Source organism: Rutilus rutilus, assembly GCF_951802725.1.
Source record: "Rutilus rutilus genome assembly, chromosome: 3".
Classification (NCBI taxonomy): Eukaryota; Metazoa; Chordata; class Actinopteri; order Cypriniformes; family Leuciscidae; genus Rutilus; species Rutilus rutilus.
Genome location: NC_140211.1, coordinates 50,388,894 through 50,411,255, shown reverse-complemented (window position 1 = coordinate 50,411,255; position 22,362 = coordinate 50,388,894). Strand labels below are relative to the sequence as shown.

The 22,362-nt window shown below is 35.9% G+C and overlaps 1 protein-coding gene across 2 annotated transcripts in view; it reads right to left on the bottom strand.

The window, feature by feature from the left end:
• The window catches only part of LOC311287125 (RAS guanyl-releasing protein 2), a 33,101-nt gene extending 13,651 nt beyond the window's left edge, over positions 1-19,450 (bottom strand). Inside the window, exons 1-6 of one of the 2 annotated variants that reach the window (XM_084403733.1) lie at positions 19,099-19,450; positions 3,548-3,703; positions 3,223-3,325; positions 1,922-1,975; positions 1,698-1,829; positions 330-480 (exon numbers count right to left, since the gene is read on the bottom strand). In XM_084403733.1, the coding sequence (XP_084259859.1) occupies positions 330-480; positions 1,698-1,829; positions 1,922-1,975; positions 3,223-3,325; positions 3,548-3,617 (510 nt within the window). In that variant the 5' untranslated portion in view covers positions 3,618-3,703; positions 19,099-19,450. The remainder of the gene's footprint in view (positions 1-329; positions 481-1,697; positions 1,830-1,921; positions 1,976-3,222; positions 3,326-3,547; positions 3,704-19,098) is intronic. The other variant, XM_084403732.1, reaches the window with a different exon arrangement.
• Positions 19,451-22,362: the final 2,912 nt, after the last annotated feature.

The window sequence follows — 22,362 nt, the reverse complement described above, 5'->3', positions numbered from 1 at the left end:
TGAGGACTTTGCGGCAAACTTCACAATGATTTAATAATAACCTTCGTGGTGGTTTTCAGTTATTTTAGTGTCGTGTGGAAAATATGCAAACATCTATTATGTGAAAGAGTTTAAAGTGCCCTTATTATGCTTTTGCGGATATTACGTTTAATGTAGTGTGTAATATAGCTGTTTAAATGTTGAATGTAAAAAGTTTAATTATTTAACTTAATTAATTTAATTTGAATGTATTATTTGATGTATTTTGGCTTAACTTTTGTGATATTCTGAGGACAATTAGAGCACTTTCACACCAACAAGCATATCAAAACCTGTACTCACAAACATACCATTATTTTGCAGAAGGATTTGTACTCCAGATAGGTCAGATGTTCAGCAAGCTCACAAGGGTCCAGGTGATCAAACAAAAGAGACATTTTTCTCTTTTTTGACATAGAGGGAACTCTTTGGGTAACTTGTCGTTTCCATTGATACGAGGGCCTGCAGCAGGGAAAATGTTTTATTTCAGACAGGACTATGGTTGTTATTCATGGCAGCTGACCAATATGCTGAAATATGACTGTGCTGTGTAACATAAAAATAAAACAAAATCATCAACTACTCACCCTCATTTTACTTTAAACATACTGTTAAAAACTTTAGTATTTCTCAATAAAGCTTTGAGAGCTACAGCAAAAAGCATGTGAACTACTTTTTAAAGGGGTGGTTTACACTTTTCTAACTTTAGTTAGTGTGTAATGTTGCTGTTTGAGCATAAACAACATCTGCAAAGTTACAAAGTTCAAAGCAAAGGGAGATATTTTCTTTAAAAAAATTGCTTTTTAAGGACTACAACAAACAGCTGGAAGGGACTACACGACATTCCTCCCGGGTTTGTGACATCACTAACCCTAAAATTAACATAAAATGTCTACATGTTGTCACTTCTTCTTGAGTCTCTCCATCTTTCTGACTTTGGTTTGAACATAAAAGGCTAAAAGTTTTTGAAATTTCCAGTGCATGTCTGTGTGAGGTAAAAGGACATAAGCTCTTGAAGCTCCGCCCTCTGTGCTGGGAGCATCAGCTCATTTGCATTTAATGGAACAGACACAAAAACAGTGCGTTTTTGCCTACCCTCAAAAAGTGACAACTTTAACATGCTATATAAAAATATCTGTGGGGTATTTTGAGCTAAAACTTCACATGCACACTCTGGGGACATCAAAGACTTATTTTACATCTTGTGAAAAGGGCATTATACCACCCCTTACTACTTTTTGGTGTCATTTTGTCCTTAACAGTAGCAGTTACAACCCATGATCATGTGGAAAAGAGCAGCTTCTTTTTCTGTGGTCCATGGAAGAAAAACATGCATGTTTTAAACAGGAGTGTGATTAGATGAGATTTTTTTTTTTTTTTTTGCAGCGGCATCTCTTCTCTTCTCTGATGACGTGTTTTCTGGCGTAAGGGCGGGACAACCTGTTACTCACATGAGATCCACCAATAGCAAACCACAACCATCCAATCAATTCCCTATGGACAACATTAGTCCCGCCCTACATTTTTTTCTTTTCGAGAAGCCGTTTCACTTAGATATACAGTACATCACAATAGAGAAGAAAAGACTATCGCAACTTCTGTTTCATGCCTGTTTCATGCTCTAACCTTTTCAGAGTGAGAACATAAAATTAAGTTTGGCTATGACTCTGTATACTTACACACTCTCTACATCAATAAGTTGACTCTGTGTTTCGTTGCCGCCAGTGTTCAGGTTCTCTCTCAGGTCTTTAATCTGGTCAGCCAAAGCAGGATTCAGATCAAACTCTACTGGAAATTCGGAAATCCAGTACCTACATAGAAAAAGACCAAAGAGCAAATGCAATGAAAAAAGAAGATAAGACATACCATGGAGGATTTGAACGAGACACAGGATTAGTCTTACTTTACGAGGTGGCATATTTGGGCTCTGATCTCATCGGTGCTGCCCTCCTGTGACCTGCACATTTGTTAAGGGTCTAAAGTGTTTTCTAACAAACTCTACACCATGACATTTTCATTTCTTACACGAGAACATATGTAAATAAAATATTGGAATTTTATGGAAAGTTATTAACATCATTGTCCTGATTTTATAGATTTGCATAAAATATTCTTTCATTTAGCTCTACATAATTAACTTTACAACAGGAATTACTACTTAAATACTTTGGTTCATCCAAATGATATCAGGTTTTACAGCATCTTATGGCAGGATTTAAGACTTCCTACATCTAGTTACCATCGAATGAAGTTGAAATATATTGGTCATTCAAGTAAGATTGTACTTAATTTGTTTTTGGTGAACTGCTTCCAATATTAACACAATGAACAATGTAGGGCTGTAACAACTAATAGATAAAATCGGTTATAATTTTTTATTAAAATAATAGACTAATTTTGTTATGTAAACCATGTTGCATTACAGTATAGAATAACCAAAGACTTTAGGATTTTGGAATAACACATTTCTATGTTTCTAATGTTGTTTTCCTCAGTGCATTACTTATATCCTTATCTGTAAATGTTAGAAAGTCCTGCGAATATAACAACAAGCGAGTCTCCGTTAAATTTCTCAGACTTTAATGACAGAGCGCAGGTGCCAAAAAAACAACAACATTTTGCTAAAATATTTCTTGTTAGAAATGAATGTAGTTTCAAAATTCTGCCTATAAACCATTAATCATATTTTTTGAGAGCATTCAGGTAAAGGGACTGTTGTTGGAATAGCCTATTAATGTAATATAGGCTAATAAATATGTTCAGATGAGAGAATATGTATTTCCCATACCTCGTAAAAGTTGACATTTTTTTGTTTTTGTTCAGTATAATTTTTAGTCATTGTAATTTCTGCCATAAAATGTCAAGAAATCAGTTTTTTGGTTTAGAATGTAATGTTATATTTTAACCCTTTTTTGCACACAATGTATAGCATAGCCTACATAGATATATTCACTATATATATATATGTGTGTGTGTGAGATATATGTTGACAATATCTGTGTGTATGTGTATATATATATATATATATATATATATATATATAATAACGTTTAAAAAAATAATGGATTGAAATTAATAAATGTTTTATATATATATTTTTTAATTGATATTCATTGGATTAATCAAAGATAATAATCGTTAATTGCAGCCCTAGTACAATCCAATATAACATACAACACAAGGGTTTTTGTAGATAAAGGATACTTTAGCAGCAGTTTCTTGGACAGATCGGTAGAAGAAATGTACCAAGGATGCATCATCAAAAACATTTTCACAAAGGAGGGATTTTTTATTGTGCCTGCATTGCCTGAAAGCACAAACATCACAGAACATTAAGGACAAAATAAACCATACACATTTTTTATGGTGACTTCCTTGGTCGCTGTTGACCAGCTTTTCAAGCTAAGCTTTGCTAATGAACAGCATGATTACTGTTTGCTGGTTCATCTTCTAGTTTCGCAGACTAAATGTTCCACCCAAACGTTTGTTTGAAACTCATTTATATATAAAACTTTCTTTATAGACTCACCAAAGGACTGTATGCAGATGTCCACCAACTCATCCACTGTTCCTGTATCCACAGGTAACGGATCCATCATTTCTCTCTCTTTCTTCCTCTACCTTCACTTTCTAATGCCCTTCTGTCTTTCTCTTCTCCTCCAGTGGTCTTCCTCTTCTCTTTTGTCTGTCAATAGAGATTGTTGTATGGAGAGGAACACATTAAACACACATTAAAAAAGAATTGCATGCAATTGCGTTGAATGTGCAATTGTAGTGTATTATGTTAAAAGTATATATTTTTAAAAACTGTATTTGCAGATAATATATTAAAGGTATAGCGGAGGATTTTTTTACTTCCGGGTGGATCACCTATACTATTGGTCCTCCTAATTGTCAATCATTCTGGTGAATCAATCAAACGTATTCAAAAAGTGGAGAGGGCGGGTCTTATCTAAAATTCGGAAAGATCCTCCGCTATACCTTTAATAAAATAAAATGTTGACTAGCACATGCAAAGTATTTGATTATAATTTTAACTATAGTGTGTTATTCATTTAATCTATTTTAAATGTTCTATATTCATCACTACAAATGTGCAATTACAAATATATTTAAATACATGACATACAAGTTTCAATAGAAATGACATTAAAATATATTTTAGTTTATCATAAATACTTGTCAGCACATTCGAAAGTACACGTTATATTTCAAAGACAAAATTACATTTCATTTTGTACTTAAGTCCTACTTAAGTAAGGGGCAAAAACACAGTTATTTGCATTCATTGAATTGCAGTTAGCATGCAATTAAGTGTCTGAACACACTGAATTCTGTTTGCACTGAAGTCCTAAATCACAAGAGCATGTTTCACATTGCAATGTTTTCTGCTTCACGCTTGACAGTACAAAGCTATTTCTGGTCTTACACTTCTAACAGCAGCTTGCATAGAATATCTGGTACAAGTTAACTAGTATAAAATATATGTTTCCATCCATATTAAATAAAAAAGAGCTGCCGATGCAGCAGAACAATGTGTTGTTTGTTTGCCTGTGTGTGTTTGTGTGTGTGTGTGTGTGTGTGCTTAAAAAGCTCTGCTGTACATGAAGAACTTTGACCAAAACAAACACTGAAGATGACATCACGACACTACATTCTGGCATATTAGTGACAGAATGACATACATACCAAATGTTCCAGCTGATAAACTAAATTAACGTAATAAACACACAAAAAAACATTATAATGAGGTTCAGACTGTCAAGCAATCGACCTCTTCCAAAACAGAAAACCTCAAGTTATCACATCCTAAAAAAGAAACAGTTACACAAGCTCCAAACCACAGTCTATCCATTATACAACACACACATTTATCGCTCATTGTCCTTTCCTGTATTGACAGAAAACACACACACACACACACACACGCATGCACGGACGCACGCACGCACGCACACACACACACACACACACACACACACTTTCTGCTCATGCAGTCTTGCAGACTTAGCAAGGTGGCCAACTGGAAACCATGGCAACACACTCTAAATTTATTGTGATCAACCTCGCCACGTTGAAACACAAATCATATTCCATTACACTGTAATAGATCTAACCCATTTCATGTAATTACAGTAAAATGCTGTTAAATATACCATTATTGGGAGTAAAAAAGAACAAATCATCTTAATATTGACAGTGAAAAGCCATAAACTGACATTTCCAGTTTGACACTTCACACTTGGTGGTTTTTAATTTGAATAATCGTTTCTTTTTAGTTTTTTTAAATCAGTTTTGTGTTACATATTTTGTTGTTAAATGAATGCTTTTTGTATCATTTTAATGTCATGGGCCCTATTTTAACGATCTGAAACGCAAGTATCAAGCGCGAAACGCAAGTAACTCTGTGGACGGGTCTTGGGTGATGTTGCTATTATACCGGCGGGATAAATGACTCTTGCGCCCGATGCAAATCTAAAATGGGTTGGTCTGAAGTAGCTACATTGCTCATAGGTGTGGTTTGGGCGTAACGTGAAATAAACCAATCAGAGCGACATCTCACATTCCCTTTAAGAGCAGGCGCGCTTTTTTCATGGCGGATTGCTATTATAACGGCTGATTTGCCAGGCACACACCAAGAGCGGTTCACAGCCGAGGAGACCGACGTTCTCGTCAGGGCCGTAAAAGACAGAGAGGTGACATTGTATGGGGATGGGAGAAACCCACCCAAAATAGCTTCGGTTAAACAGGCGTATAACAATTTGGGTAAATGTGTAAGCTAGATTTATGCCTGTTTTTTTCACATCTTCATGGACAGAACAATGATTTTCCCTCGTGTGTTCATATTTTTCCTTGTAATAATGTATGGTTTTCTAAAAATGAGAACTGCTGCGTCTGTGTGTAGATGAGATAAGCAAAGTGCATGCGCGTTGTGCACACGCTACATTGATTATGGCCAAGCATGCGCCCTTAAAATAGCATATGAATAACATGAGCCACTGAGACTAGGTTTTTCCTGGTCAGTGGCGGAATTGTTTTCTAAACCTGCAAAATAGCACCGGGGAACGTTTGCGCCGGAACACGCCTCCTCTTTGCGCTGAACCGCCCCCCGGGAGCGCAAGTTAATTTCCTAATTTACCGACGTGCGTCTGTGGAGGGAAAAGTCCGCTGTGCGCGGGTGCAAAATAGGAATGATACATGCGTCGGTGTACAAAGTCAATTGCGCTGGGTGCAAGATAGGGCCCCATGTGTGTTAACGTGAAGGTGTTTTGTATTTGTGTTCATAACACTATGCGCACATTCTGTATGTTACATTTACCTCAGCTTGAAGAAAGCTACGCTGTAAAAAAATTCTGTTAAATTTACAGTAATTTTTTTTATTTCATTAACTAATATAATGTTAATTTACCAACCTATTTAAGTACTATCATATGTTGTTTACCTTTGTAATAGACTGACAACCACTAATAACAAGTATTGATGAGAAAGTCAAATGATGAATCAAAGATCATCACAAGCAGCTTTTCCACAAGCTGATGCAGTGTCTTTCACATAAACACAAAACACCATCATAACACACGTGACATTAAAAAAACCGCAATAAACATTGATTTAACAACATTAGATGTAACATAAAACCATTATGTACATAACCGATTAGAAAAAAACTATTTCAATAGAAATACTTCAAAAGTGAAGTGTCATGCAGGGAATTCTGGGAATGTCAATTTACAGTTTTTGACTAAATTATACAATGACTTGTTATTTTCCCTTCCAAAAATTAAACTGTAAAAATACATTAAATGTACGGTTAGTTCTATTACAGTTATTCACTGTACGGAAAATATCTGTTGTTAACCAATTAACTTTTTTTTTTTTTTTTTTTTTTTAACTGGTCTTTTACCATTAAAATCACCATCATTTTCTACAGATGAACGTCATCATGTGTCTTTCTCTTTATTCTTTATAATGGTGGATGTAAAAAGTACCAAACAGATTTTACTAGCAGTGTGGCCTTGCAAATGCAGCATAAAAGCATTGTTCGATTTCCTGGTTTAAAATGTAATTTGTTTTTACTTACATTTTTTTTGTAAATTACAGTTTTAAATAGTAGAATTTACAGTTTTTTACAGAAATATTCTGGAAACCACAGCTGCCAGTTTTTAGTTCTGTAAAAATAACAGGATGTTTTATAGTGTACAGAGAATTCCACATAAACAAAATACACAAATGTACACATAAAACAATTCACAAAAACAATATAAACTGTAAAAAGTTGTAACCTGTTACCATAAAGAGCTATTTCTTGATAAAGCCCATACAAATGTATTTTGTTTGTATAAATAAATGTATTCAGGTTGCTTAAATATTTAGGATATATTAAATAATGTATTTACGCAATATTAAATAATATTTTTGACTTGAATAAAACCAGCTAATTTAGACGTTATCATTTCAATAACCATTTTTTCAGTGTAGTTTAATAAGAGGAACATCTAAAATATTTCAAACAACAAGCCATTTCACTTTCCAAGCAAACCAAATGTATCTGAGCTCTGACTGGCTAATTTAGCCTCTGTCTGACAGACACCCCAGAAAATACATGGAAAATCTGTTTTCTTGTAGACAGTAGTGCAACCAATCTTGGGTAATGATACACGGCCACACAGCACACACACACACATACACAAGCCTCCATTAAGCTACATGAAGCGTGTTTTATATAGGATCTCATTTTATGGTGAATATGTGCGCGTGTAGACTGCAGAGATGTGGGTGGACATTTACAATTACAGCCCTCATATGGAGAGAGAAGAGAATAATAGTTTTAGCAGAAAAGCCGCAGTGCTGAGAAAACGAGTGCAGGGCAAGGAACAGATGGAGTGACAAGGTGAGGGAAAGAAGGATATGCAAACAGAAGAAAAGAGAAATAGAGACTCCATACAAAAGAGACTCTTAGAACAGGCAGTAGATGTGTGTTTAGGACGTGTGTGAGTTGGATCGCCTCTAACTGATCTGCTAAAGTCTGCCTACTGAAACCTCACAAAAAAATGTCCACTTGACTTCTGTTCTGTTGCAAATTTCTATAACCGTTCACAGACCGCTATTAACTGACGTACCGTAAACCAATCCTCCTTTTTCCTAACGAGTGTGTTTGATCATGGGGCCACTCAAAAAGACTGAAACAAATCATTTCAAATCATACGGTTGTGCTACTAACAATCCTTATCCGTCAGTTTGATTGAAAGAGTTGTAAAATGTTATTCATGTTTTATGTTCAGACGTCAGGAGAATAATGTAACGTTTGGTATTTTAGTGTAACAAGAATATATCTGGCAAGATCTATTTTCAGTCGCTGCATTCTTTTCCTCCTGATTCTTTTCTTTTTTTCCTTTGCATTCCGCTGTATACAGTACGAAAATAAAACATGCTGGGCATTTGTGGTCTGCTCTCCCGATGATATATCCCATGAATAATTCACTGGAATGCACTAAGAATCTCTTGTTTTTCTCCCCAAATGCTCACATCTCTTTCCAGGTTTGTTTTCACACGGATGCTTTAAAATGTGATTGTCTTCCCTTTTCACATCTAATCCCAATTAGCAGTGTTTGCCGGAACGTTTCTAAAGCAGGTAAACTATAGGTTAAAATAACAGAATCAAAATTTTTGATTAAGTAAGTAAACCCCTTCAGGCTGATGCAAATCCTCATCAACTTATTACACGGCTACTTGCCACATAAGTAAATAATTGGACACAAAATATTGATGAAATATTTGATTAGGTCTTTAAACGCAAAGCTTCCGCGGAGAGAGAAGTTCAAACTATATGACTGTATACCGTATCTCTTAAATGTCCATCTATTACACAGCATTTCGCCACATAAATAATTATGGAGATAAAAGATTTCAGATTGTTTTAAAATCGCACCTGTTTGTATTTTATAATCCAACAGTGTACAAAACAATAGTCACAAAATGGCAGCAACTGCTGTATGAAATAAGAGAGAGTGAGTCCACGATACTGGATGGCATATTAAATAACTGTACACAAAATATTGATTTGACTGAGTTTTAATATTTTATTAGTTCACCAAATGCAAAACTTCTACGAAGAAAAAAAATTACCTATCAAGCGTATAGCGCTGCTGACTTCAGTAACCCGGATGAGCCGGTGTTATCTGTTTTCAGCGGTCGTTATCTGGGAATAACATGCCACTGGATGGTGCGATTGACCAATCAGAATCAAGTATTCCACAGAGCCGTGTAATAAGGAAACATATTACATACAGACATACATTACAGTGATATTTATACGTTACATCTGTAATATTGCTGTGAAAACAATCAAGCTTTCGGGGTTATTTGTGCTTTGTTGTAGTAATTTGTTAATGCTTACAATTTTAATGTTCAATGGCTGAAAAAGGGTGATTAGAATAATGTCATCTCATTATACCCAGTTTTTAAAAATGCTTATTATTGCGTGCATAGAGCAAACCTTTCGTTGATTGCTTACAGTTTAACGGAAGTTACTCCCATTATTCGGGCAAAGCATCATGGGGTGAAACACACACAATCAAACACATGTCCTAAAAGACATTTTTTTTAAAGGACAAACAAGCAATATGTTAACATGCCATATGTAAATATGTCAAACTCACCCCTCATCTGAAAAGGTTAACTATAGTAGTTTACTGAAAACATGCATTGGCATCAAACTCATAATGGATACATACAATTATAAACATAATGGATTTTATGTCAATTTCATATAGCTATGCAAGTTTATTTTTTGATTTGATAACTATACACTTTTTTTTGCATTATAGAGATGCATTTCTGAATCAAACAGTTTTCTTGTTTGTCATCTGTCTCTGATGCTCATGAGGATTTAAACACTCATGCATGTGTGTGTGTGTGTGTGTGTGTGTGTGTGTGTGTGTGTGTGTGTGTGTGTGTGTGTGTGTGTGTGTGTGTGTGTGTGTGTGTGTGTGTGTGTGTGTGAATGTGTATGTGTGTGTGATCGTCTGTAAGCAGCTGTTTTTTGAAGCTTCTGTTGCTTGGTGACAGAACCCCAGAACTATTGATCCTCACAGCGATTTAATCGAAGGCTATGAGTGAGTGTGTGTGTGTTTGTCCGATGTTTTATGGCAGAGGTGTTTTGAATATTTCAGTCCCTCCTGCAGAGTGTGTGTCCTGACTGCGCAGGGGTTGAAAGATGTATCTAACCTAACAGAATGAAGTCTGACTGCATTTTGAGAGAGAGAGAGAGAGAGAGAGAGAGAGAGTGAGTGAGATTACCTTCAAATATGAATACAACATCATCTGTCTGTCTTTATTTCATTCTCTCTCTCTCTCTCGTGACTGTACAATAAAAATGTTGATCTAATCAGACCCACATCACTCATTAGAGGAGGAAATAACATTGCTCACACAGAAGCTGTCTTTCAGATACACACACGAGTGTGATATTATCAGTCACTGAATGTAAAGTAATGATAGCTCAACACTCACTGATGATGCAACTATTAATCTCATTCTATTGAGGATGTTTCATCTTTGTTGTCAAAGTTAGATAATGGTCTCACCTAAAGAAACCTCAGTGGAGAAAAAAACAGGGAGAAAGTGAAGTGAGAGACTCCATATGCTATTTAGAGGAATGGTATCTGTGTTGTACAACGAATTCATGACTCCAAACTCAGGGTTTCAAGTTGACAAAATGAAACAAATCTAACTTAAGTTAGATCGGATTAGTGGTTTCACAGTGCTTGCTACTTTATATAATATAGTGCTGTAACTGTCTCTTTCAACTCTGGATTTATGATTAACACTGCAGTGCTTGAAGATATAAATGTGTGAGCAGCCAATCATGTGAAACATGATTCATTTCTCTGCAGAAAATGAAGAGATTATCCGTATTTCAGAGTCAGAATTAGAAAGAGATTTATTGCCAAGTATGTTTGCACACCCAAGGAATTTGTTTTGGTGACAGAAGAAAGCTTTCCAGTGCACAGAGAAGACAACAGTGCACAGATAGTAAAAAAAAAAAAAAGATATATGATATATGATATATTTTATTTTTGTATTATATTACATTTATTTTATTTTTGTGACTGACCTAGATCACTAGGTTTATAGAGATCACTAGCTCTTCATATTCCGCATCACATATTTTAGTAATTATCATAAATTAGGTATAATCCTATTTATCCAATGAAATTTAAATCCAATGAGTCCAAATTATTTTGTAAAATATACATCTTTAATATATATGTAGGTAGACTTTTAAAATATATTTTTGCTTTACAGTAAACGTAAACTTCTAGAACCTTTTACGCTTTCACTTCTGCAATAATCTGCTGACTATCATCTTTAAAAAAAGACCAAACTTAGTTCTGTATTTCAAAGAATTCATGAATTGCAACCATTTAAGTTTAGATCTATGCTCAAAAGGGGGGTGGAGCTGTATTTCAAAAACGCTGTTGGACATTATTGATATTTGAAATCAACCCAGACAAACACACTCCTCTCTTTGTTGCTCCGCCTCCAAAACTCACTCTCCAATCCTATCCACCCTGCTCCGAATCAGCCTCGAACCCCGATCCCCCGGCATGCGAGTCGAGTGCACTAACAATAACGCTCACCGCCCTCCGTTGCGCACGCAATCCAAGAGTGAATGTCTGTTTATCATAGCAGAAGCACAACAAAATTATGCTTCACGAAAAATAAAGCGCAGATGATAAACGAATGACAAGGAACTACAAAAAAATAACACACAGAACACAGTATTTACAAACAATATTTACAAACAAGAGTTCGTTGTTAGTTGCCAACAGCACACAGCTCCAGACCAAAGAACTGCAAAGCAATAATAGGGTTTTAATACATCTTAAAGTACCCCTAGTCAAACAATTTATCCCATTAAACTCACCAAAATGACATATTTAATCATTTTTCCTTAAGAAAATTCTTCATGCCTTAAAATAGCTTGAATGTAACTCTACACCCTTGCCTCATTTAATATACGCGGTTCTATGAATATGCAAATTAGCCCCGCCTCTACTCACTCGCACCAGCTCAGAGAATCACAGACTGACGTGATTGGTTACAAAGTAGTTTGTGACGTCAGAAACACCAGCGATTTCAAATTACGTTTTTGAGACTGTCTTTGGTTCACTGCAGTTTTAAAGAGAAAATACTCACCAATGGTGTTGACTTATGAATTTATACGTGGTTTGTCTTAAAGCATATTGAAAACACAACATAGACATATAAACGATATTACAACCTCGATTTTCACCACAGGGGGACTTTAAAATAATTCTCAGTAAAAGCAGGGATATTTTGTCAATCTCTATAATTCTTTAAGCTTTTATTTGGAGCAAGACATTCAAGGGTAGTAATCATTTTCTTGCATCAGAGATGTCACACATTTCCCCCACTCTACCCTATACATAAGAAACATGAACAAAAGAAGCAGCATCTCTAAACAGTGAGTGAAAATGAGCTTACTTTTTGTCTGCGGCTGTTTGGACTACAGTAGAGACCACTGTGTTGCAGGAAACAGCTATTTTTGTAACGTGTCAGGCTTAGTCATGTGTATGTACAGGTGTTTTCTCTTACTCTCAAGCCTTTTTGCGGGCAGAATCTGCCAATTTTATAGCATTTAGTGTGGGAAGTGTGTGTATGTTTGTGTGAGCAATAATAATTAAATAAAATGTATCATTATTTTGTATTAATCTGAATATAATAATAATAACAATAATAAGTGTAGCCTATAATAATGGGCACATCTGATTGTACTCATTGAGAACATATTATTCATAATTTTATTGGAGGCTTACAATAGCTGTACAGTTAATCCAAGCCATGCATTAATTTGAATAGAGACGGCTATTATGCTGGTGTCTTGTTACAGAGCAGGAGATGTAGATAACTTGTGTCTGTTCTGCCATTAAAAAGTGTTCTTGACCCATACGAAAATTAGCGTGATTTTTGCGGCTTTCAAGCCATGTACGAACATGGGCTTTATGTGGGAATCCTTTTGGTCACTTTGCTGTTTCCTTCTGAAGTCAAAACAATTATAGAAACCACCTTAGAATGTAATAATTATTATTTCCAATATTCAGAGTACATGCAATTTTCATTATTCTGATTATTCGCCAAGAATTGCAGTTATTTTTACCACCATAATTCACATATCCCAATGCACAGCACAAATGATGAACTCTCATACAGTAGGTGTGTTACTGGTCACAGTTTTAGTCTTACTTCAAATGCAATGTCATCCATGTAAGTCACAAGCACATGCACACTTCACATGGCTCCAATTGCTCCATTTACTTCATTTCAAAACAGGGTTAGCAATAAGAATACAAGATTGACAACATTATTACACACTTATGGCTTTGTGTCGAAAATAGCCCTTAAGTGTGTAATATTGACTGGCCAAATTAGTCCAGTTAAGTTTGAAATGATGAGTAGAACCATTGTTTCCTAGTTGTTCCCAATACTTAATTTTATAGAGGGAAAAGCCACGAGAAAAAGCCTTGGTCAAATATATATTATTATAAATGATTGAGTGAATCAAACACAGCACCATAGTCGACAACGAGAGTCGATTATTTACGTATGAACAACTTTAGACGTACAAAAGAGTTTGGGGGTAGGGTTAAGAAATCTACAATTTACCTATAAAAGTGGTAAAAGTTTGTGGACAAATATCTTAATGAAATAAAACATTCATAAGATTTTGTATTTCTTTAGCTGTAAATACGTAAAATAATGTTTACGTTTAAATGTTGTCAGTATGTCCATATTGTACATTTCAGCATCTATTCAAACCAAAATGTACGTTTTGCACCTACAAATGTTACGTATTGATACAATAAAACCAGGCTGCTTTGTCTGTGTGTGTAGGAAAGATAGAGGGAATGTTCTCTGTTGGTCGTTCTATCTCGGTGCAGATGCTTCCTGTTGCCCTGGAAATGGAACAGTTTGACAGCTTAACAAAAGGCGGAAGTTACTGTTTATGTATGTATTTCACAGAGAATAAATGACTTGTTTTTTCACAGTATTGCTGTTTTACTTCCTTTTACACTGCAGCATTTTTTTATTGCACACTTATGCTGCAAATGCTTTGGCAGTACAATTTCCGTTAAATTTTTAAGTAAAATTTTAAAGAACCAATTATGCCAAACCGCGCTCATTGTATTCTGTCTTCCAGTTTGTATTTCCACAGCATGAAGGTAAGATCTTACGGATTTATTGACGTTATGACATCCGCTTAACCCTTTCACACGTAAGTTTAAAATATTCTGGCTGACCCCCCAGCGTGAGTTTTTCAAGGCGACCGTTATTTAGAATGTGTCACTTTATGGTTTCCAAGGTGACGCGTTATTGCTTGTCACGTGACACACCGCAGCAACAACAGAGCTGAATGAATGATGATCTGCTTTTATGTCATTTTTCCTTTTTTATTCAAAATATTCACAAATTTGTTAGATATGGCATGAAATATTCCGATTGTCAAATATATGCAAGTGGAAGTGTTTTGTTGTTTAAACACCTTTATAACGATCGCTTTAGTTGAGCTGTATGCGCGATGGGCGCCGCCATCTTAGTTTGTGCCGCAGACGCAGTTCAGAGAATCGGATCTGTTGGATTTACAACACGTGAATTCATCCACTTGGCCAGTGGCTGGTGAACTGGGAGAAGAATAGAGTAAACTTTAAAGTTACTGAAACCTAAAATAAACATTATGTGGTTGAAAACACTGAAAAGTTGTGATATATGACAGCTCTGAGCGCGCCTGTCTCTGGCTCAGCGCCAGCCAACGCGCGAAAGCACATTTGAATTTAGCAGTTGATCACGTCATGCACTGACCGTTCTAATCACACCGGTGTGATCGTACGTGCGAAAGGGTTAAAATGTTACAATATTCACGATCACTTTCCTTAACTCTACAATAGGTAATTCCACTTCAACAGCTATTTACTCTTCGACAGTGATGCCAGAGAAATATACAAAGCAAGTTCATAGAAAATATTTGAAAGATGGCTGCGCGCTTGTATCTCTGGCTCATAAGGAGAAATCTCTTAAATGATGGCATAAAACTTTTGTGTTTAACGGTTATTTCGGCAAGTATGTTTACGAGCTGATAAATTCATAACATTTTATTCCAGTTAAAAATAAATTAAACAAAATTATTTACTAAATCCATAAAATGATCACATTCCTTTTGGGGTGTTTTTGTTTTTTTACTTTATAGACATGTTTCACAGTTTCTCATTGCACACAGCTGTGCTACAAAAGTCAAGACAGTACAAATGTGCAGTTTTTAGTGAAGTCATGCCAATAAACCACACTAAACCTAAAACTGAAAGAGAGAGAGAGAGAGAGAGAGAGAGAGAGAGAGAGAGAGAGAGTCAAACGTGCTTGCCGCTGCACTGTGGTTACTGTAAAATTCTGGTTAACTGAATAAGCAGACAGGAAGACTTGTTTTTCTCTCTCCTATTTTCTGTCCATCTTTCAGCAGCAACACAATGCAGCACTATCAAATCAGTTATGCAAAATAACAGAACTCTCTCTCTCTCTCACAATGAGAAACTCTCTTTATGTGTGTGTGTGTGGTCCTGGTAAACCTTACGTTATGGGCACCAAATGTCCCCGCAAAGATTGTACTATCCAGAAATGTTTACCTTGATCTTTTTGAAACAGCTTATAAATCATACTAAATTTTTTTTTTTTTTTTTTTTTTTCTGTGAGCCTTGTGTTTAGGGTTATGGGAAAGAATATACAGTTTGTACAGTATAATAATCATTATGTCTATTGAAAGTCCCCATAAAACATGGAAACCCAACATGCACATGCTCATGCACATCTCTCTCTTATTCTTGTCCCAGTAGAAATGAGGTACAGACAACCCTAAAACATTCACAGTACACTCTCTTAAACACATTACCTTCCTGTTTATCCGACTTGACAGTAGAAGGGGTCATGCTGTGTTTCCTGTGTTTTTAATAAGTCATGTCATAGGCCCAGGCTCACTACCAGAGCCAGAATGTATACAGCCCTAAATGGTCACGATCAGACATGCAGAGAGAAATATTTGCATATCAGTGTGTCTGTGAGTATTTCATGAATAGCACACACTGTTAAAATTGTTGTAAACTTTCTGTAGCAACATGCAGACTGGTATTGCATCAGTTATTTGCTAATACAGTCATGTAATATGACTCATATGACTATACAGTTATAGTCATTTGTTATTTGAATGTATGTCTGTGTGCATGTTGCATGGATGCAAACGTGTGTGAGAGTTTGCATAACTGCATCTTCGTGACCTCAACACTTCCTGAGTATAGTTTGGCAAAAGGTGATCCCCATAAACGCTCAAGAACAGAACACAAAATTGTATGTTTTACTAATGAGGTAAACATAGTTTAAAAACTAGAAATCCAACTAGTACTACTTTTCATTTGCAAATAGGAGGCAATTGGTGAGGTTCAAGTTTCAATAGAAACGACATTAAAGTACATTTTAGTTTAGCATAAATTAATTATTATTTACATGCAACTGTACACTTTACCTACATTTCAAAGAAAATATTATGAAACTACATATAAAGATGTACTAAAGCTTAAAAAAACACTCAAGTTTAGCTCACTGCATTTAATATATTACATTTTCATTTAAATGCAAATAACTCACACAGTTATGTGTCCGGAAACATTACATTCAATTTGCAATTAAGTATATTCTTTTAAAGTACTTGAATTCAAATATACAGAAGAATAACAAAGTGCAGTATGTGTGTGTATTGTGAAAATCTGCCATTCTTAACCAGTGAATGTGAAAGACCCTTGACAGAAGAGGATGAGGTTTCATCACTAAACAGTTTGTGAATTAAACGCCCACTACAATCACGCCTCAATTGAACTATTATAGCAATTGACCCGCACTGCTTTTGAACCAATAAATAAAGTGACACTGATAGACTGAAAATTCAGACAACTTTTCTCCTGTAAAACATTTCACCAATTTCATCATTCTTCTTGTGAGTCATTTCTTGCAAACCTCCTCTCTGCATATCTTTTGTCTAAAAAAAGCTCTGCAGCATTCTTTTTTTTAAATCTTGAGCTTAATCCAGCTTTCATCTCCAATATGCTGTTGTTTTCTGTGTCTGTCTCTATAGTCTGACAGAGACAAATATGTGCATATTTCACAGTAGCAGCTGTCCATTTATATTACATATTTCAGCTTTCTTTCTTAATTCAGGCCCTACTTTTTCCACTTATAGGTCTGAATAAATTCCACAACTATTCCTTTGAAGTCTTTATTAGTGAACATTATCCTTTTCGACTATCTCTTTTTCTTTGCTTCTCGCTCTCTGAGCTGTGGGATTGATTTTCCCCAGGTCAGTATGTTATTTCTCTGCTCTATTTAGAGGTAATAACTCTTCAAACTGCAAGTGAGACTGATTTAGTTAGTTACCCATGATTATTTCAACCCACGCTTATTGGAAAAACGTGCCTGTGGCTAAATTTCTGCAGAATTATAATGTGTTGCTTCTTGCACATTTCGCAATTAAACATTTCCGGTGAGTAGTGCTAGAAGGTTAAAGGGATAGTTGAAAATTCCCCAAAATTAAAATTCTGTCATCATTTACCCTCAAGTTGGTCCAAACCTGTATGAATTTCGTTCTTCTGCTAAACACAAAAGAAGATATTTTGAAGAATATGGGTAACCAAACAGTTGATGGGCCTCACTGACTTCCATTGTATATATTTCCATTGTATATATATATATGTATATATTATATATTTTTTTTCTTCCGTACTATGGCCGTCAATGGGATATAACAGTATACTGCTGGTCATGTATTTCAAATTTCTTTTTACCCCTGAGTGAAGAATGAAAAAGAACTTTACCGCGAGTATATCGGGGCCTTTAGTTTACAAATCATGCACTTCTGAGGTCATAATAACATAGTATTGTGCAAGGAACCGCATGAAAATAAGTTAATAACCTGCCCCAGTAATCATACTTTGTATGAAAAAGAATAAAAGTTGTTGTTGTTCACTGCCACTAGTGTTTCTGTTTTTGTTTTTTGTATGAATTGTATGTACCTTTTTGGTACATGTATAAATGTAGGTAGAGGTGCAGTTTTCCAATGAGCCTATGTTGGATTATTCAGTACTAGACAGGTCTAAATAATGTCTTCCGCAGTAATCCGGCAGTAGTTGATCATGCCATTATAACAGTGAGTGACCAATGTCCTGCCATGGCCTTTCAAACCCCAAAACCATCCATTACAGTGCAAAAGTGCAGGGAAACCATCTGACCAGTCTGCCTGTAGTCTCAGTACTCGTGGAAAAGGTTAGCGATGCCTCATTTGATGGTAATGTCATGAGAAGTCATATACATTTTTAAATCTATAAGCTTTTTTGGAAGTGTTTATTGTCTCAGTCTTCATCATCACTGACAGAGAAAACATTGTATAGTTATACTTAAACAGTTAGTTTCCCCCTAAAATTTAAATCCAATATATATATATTATATATATATATATATATATATATCATTCCAAACCATATGCATTTCTTTCTTCCACAGAAAGAAAAAGATGTTTGGACCCCACTGACTTTCATAGCATGAAAGAAGATGTTCCATTATAGAAAGAAATGCAGAGAGGTTTGAAACAACATCAGGGTGAGTAAACGATGACAGAAATGAAATTTTACTGTAAAACATTCCTTTAAGATCAAAACAGCTTAGAGAAGCTTTCTTAAACAATTTCTCAGCATTGCACCACACAGTGCAATGCTTTAAGAAGAGCTTACGGAACATGCAAAATAGACCAACAGAACTGTCAGTATAGCCTAACAAAAAAAATAACCGCAAGGCGTGAAATAAGCTTTTCTCTCTCTCTCTGGTGTAAACGCGCCTCTGTCAGACTCTGTGCTTATATGCCTTGTTTTGCATAATGCGTAATAACAGAAATGAGTTCAAACCCCCTAAACAACGCAGTGCGCTGCGCGCGCGCACCGACATCCAATCAAACTAACAGTGCCCACTCACCTTGATGATCGGCTGATTCAGAACTGGATCAGCACATCTGTCCACATCGGTCGGCTTTTTGAAAGTTTGGAGATCCGTTTAGTAAATAATCATATATTTAAATATTTTTTACGGTCTGATGAACACAAACAGCGTCCTATGCGCACTGATCTTCATCGCTCTTGTGCCACAAGTGTCTTCCTATTCGATTCCACAAGGTTGGAGATTTACAAGGAGCGCGCACACGAACGCGGAGGTCTGAATGGGTGTGTGTGCCGCGCGTGTGTGAAGCAATCTCTCCTTGATTCTGGAGTTGAATGCATGTAAAGGCGGTCCATTAGTCGCGCACTAGAGGGCGAGATCGACGAGCACTGCATTAAGGCGGCGTCCCACTAGAAGGCATCGATTTTGGTAGGGGTGTCTCACCTGTTGACTGTTTTTGATGAAATCTCGCCCTCTCCTGTCAGAGGTCTGTCACACACACCGATTAAGAATGACAGAGGGGTAATAAATTACTTTTCTCCACAGCTAACAAAAATATTTTCAAGAACTTTTCGGTAAAGTTCCCTTTAAGTTATAAAAATGCTTTAAATGCTAAACAATTTTTTTTTTTTTTTTTTGTCTTACAGTAAATGCGAACGTTTAGGAAACATTTAATTTCATCCTTTTGCAAACATAATGGGATTGTTACAGTACTTTTGAATGTTCTCTGAACATTCTGGAACAAGTTGTAGCTAGTTAAATTTACAGTAAGAAACACACAAAAAAACAAGCAGAAATGGATGTTGCCAGAAATTCACCATAAAAAAATACTGACAATGTTTCCGGTATTACAATACAGCATATTTGTGACTGTATATTTTACAACTGTTTTACAACACTTGTAATTGTTTTTGTTTTGTTTGTTTTTTTACCTTAAAATGTACAGATAACTGCTTGGCCTAACAGAAAGCCACATGATGAATATAGTTCATCATAAACCAATATTGTAGATGGCCCACAATAACACGCACATTTTCACAAAACACAATCAGCATTACACACATATGACACATACATTATGCTATAAACCTTAACTATAAAAATTAGCAATAAAAATAAGCAAAACTATTTAAATAAAATAAATGTGATTTGTCATATAGGGACTTCTGGAAATGTTTATTTTTTATTTTTTTTTACTTTAAATTTTACAGTAATTAATAGGTTTTACTTGCAAAAAATACATAAATTTTATGTTTTTGTTAAAGTAATGTTTTAACCATTTACAGTTTTTCACTAGTAAGGTAAATTACATTTAACCCTTAAATGCATACCTCTGGTATTTATTGACCCGGGACATCATTCACTACCCTCCTTCATTTTTTAAAGTTACACATCAAAATAACTTTATAATGAATAATTCATTCATCAAGGTGAAGATGTCTGATACACAATGATGAAGTGACATTTCACTCATAGTTACCGCAGCCAGAAAACAAAAGAATAGGAAGTATCATCAGCAAAACTTGAAATGGCTCGCAGAGCAAGTACTGAACGCAATCAAATATTAATATCACTGTCACTTGATGGTGGATCTGGTGAAGAAGCTGTCAGCGATCAAAATATTAATTTTGAAGATGTTGAAAATGATAGTTTAGAGAATATGTTTGAGATCATAAATATGAGCCAGATGCTGAATGTACTGGGAAATTAGCTCTGACAAAGACAGTGATGATGGTATAAAACATCTGCTCAAACGGAACCCTTCCAAGCTCCAAAATATGCTTCCTTCTGTAATTGTTATTCTAGGAGAGTTTTATATTATCGCAACAGGTCGCTAAAGACCCGAATATGTAATAATGATTGGTGAAACATTCATGCATTTAAGGGTTAACCAATTAAAAGGTTTAGTATTTTTACTTTTTCCGTAAAAAATTACAAACATTTTTACAATATAATCTGTTTAGAACAATTAAAATGAAACAAACATAGAGTGTTATGCATAGTGGTATGTTTGTTTCATTTGAATTGTTAACTGCTTTCTTGAAGTCATTAAATAAGTTTAAAGTTTTGAGAGTTTGGGAGTCAATAAAGTCTTTGTAAAATTACCTTGTGGCTTCAGAAGACATGGGATATGCCAGAGTCACAATTGATGTCATGCAAACTTTACATCCTTTTTGGAGCTTGAAAATCCATGACCCTGTTGACTTTTTATGTACAAAAGCTGAAACATTCTTCAAAATTTAGGATTGCATTTAGGGGTGTGGTCCTGGTCAAGACAATCTCCTGAACTCCAAACTGAATGTCAGAATGGGAAAGAAAGGTGATTTAAGCAATTTTGAGCGTGGCATGGTTGTTGGTGCCAGACGGGCCGGTCTGAGTATTTCACAATCTGCTCAGTTACTGGGATTTTCATGCACAACCATTTCTAGGGTTTACAAAGAATGGTGTGAAAAGGGAAAAACATCCAGTATGCGGCAGTCCTGTGGGCGAAAATGCCTTGTTGATGCTAGAGGTCAGAGGAGAATGGGCCGACTGATTCAAGCTGATAGAAGAGCAACTTTGACTGAAATAACCACTCGTTACAACCGAGGTATGCAGCAAAGCATTTGTGAAGCCACAACACGCACAACCTTGAGGCGGATGGGCTACAACAGCAGAAGACCCCACTGGGTACCACTCATCTCCACTACAAATAGGAAAAAGAAGCTACAATTTGCACGAGCTCACCAAAATTGGACAGTTAAAGGCTGGAAAAATGTTGCCTGGTCTGATGAGTCTCGATTTCTGTTGAGACATTCAGATGGTAGAGTCAGAATTTGGCGTAAACAGAATGAGAACATGGATCCATCATGCCTTGTTACCACTGTGCAGGCTGGTGGTGGTGGTGTAATGGTGTGGGGGATGTTTTCTTGGCACACTTTAGGTCCCTTAGTGCCAATTGGGCATCGTTTAAATGCCACGGCCTACCTGAGCATTGTTTCTGACCAGGTCCATCCCTTTATGACCACCATGTACCCATCCTCTGATGGCTACTTCCAGCAGGATAATGCACCATGTCACAAAGCTTGAATCATTTCAAATTGGTTTCTTGAACATGACAATGAGTTCACTGTACTAAAATGGCCCCCACAGTCACCAGATCTCAACCCAATAGAGCATCTTTGGGATGTGGTGGAACGGGAGCTTCGTGCCCTGGATGTGCATCCCACAAATCTCCATCAACTGGAAGATGCTATCCTATCAATATGGGCCAACATTTCTAAAGAATGCTTTCAGCACCTTGTTGAATCAATGCCACGTAGA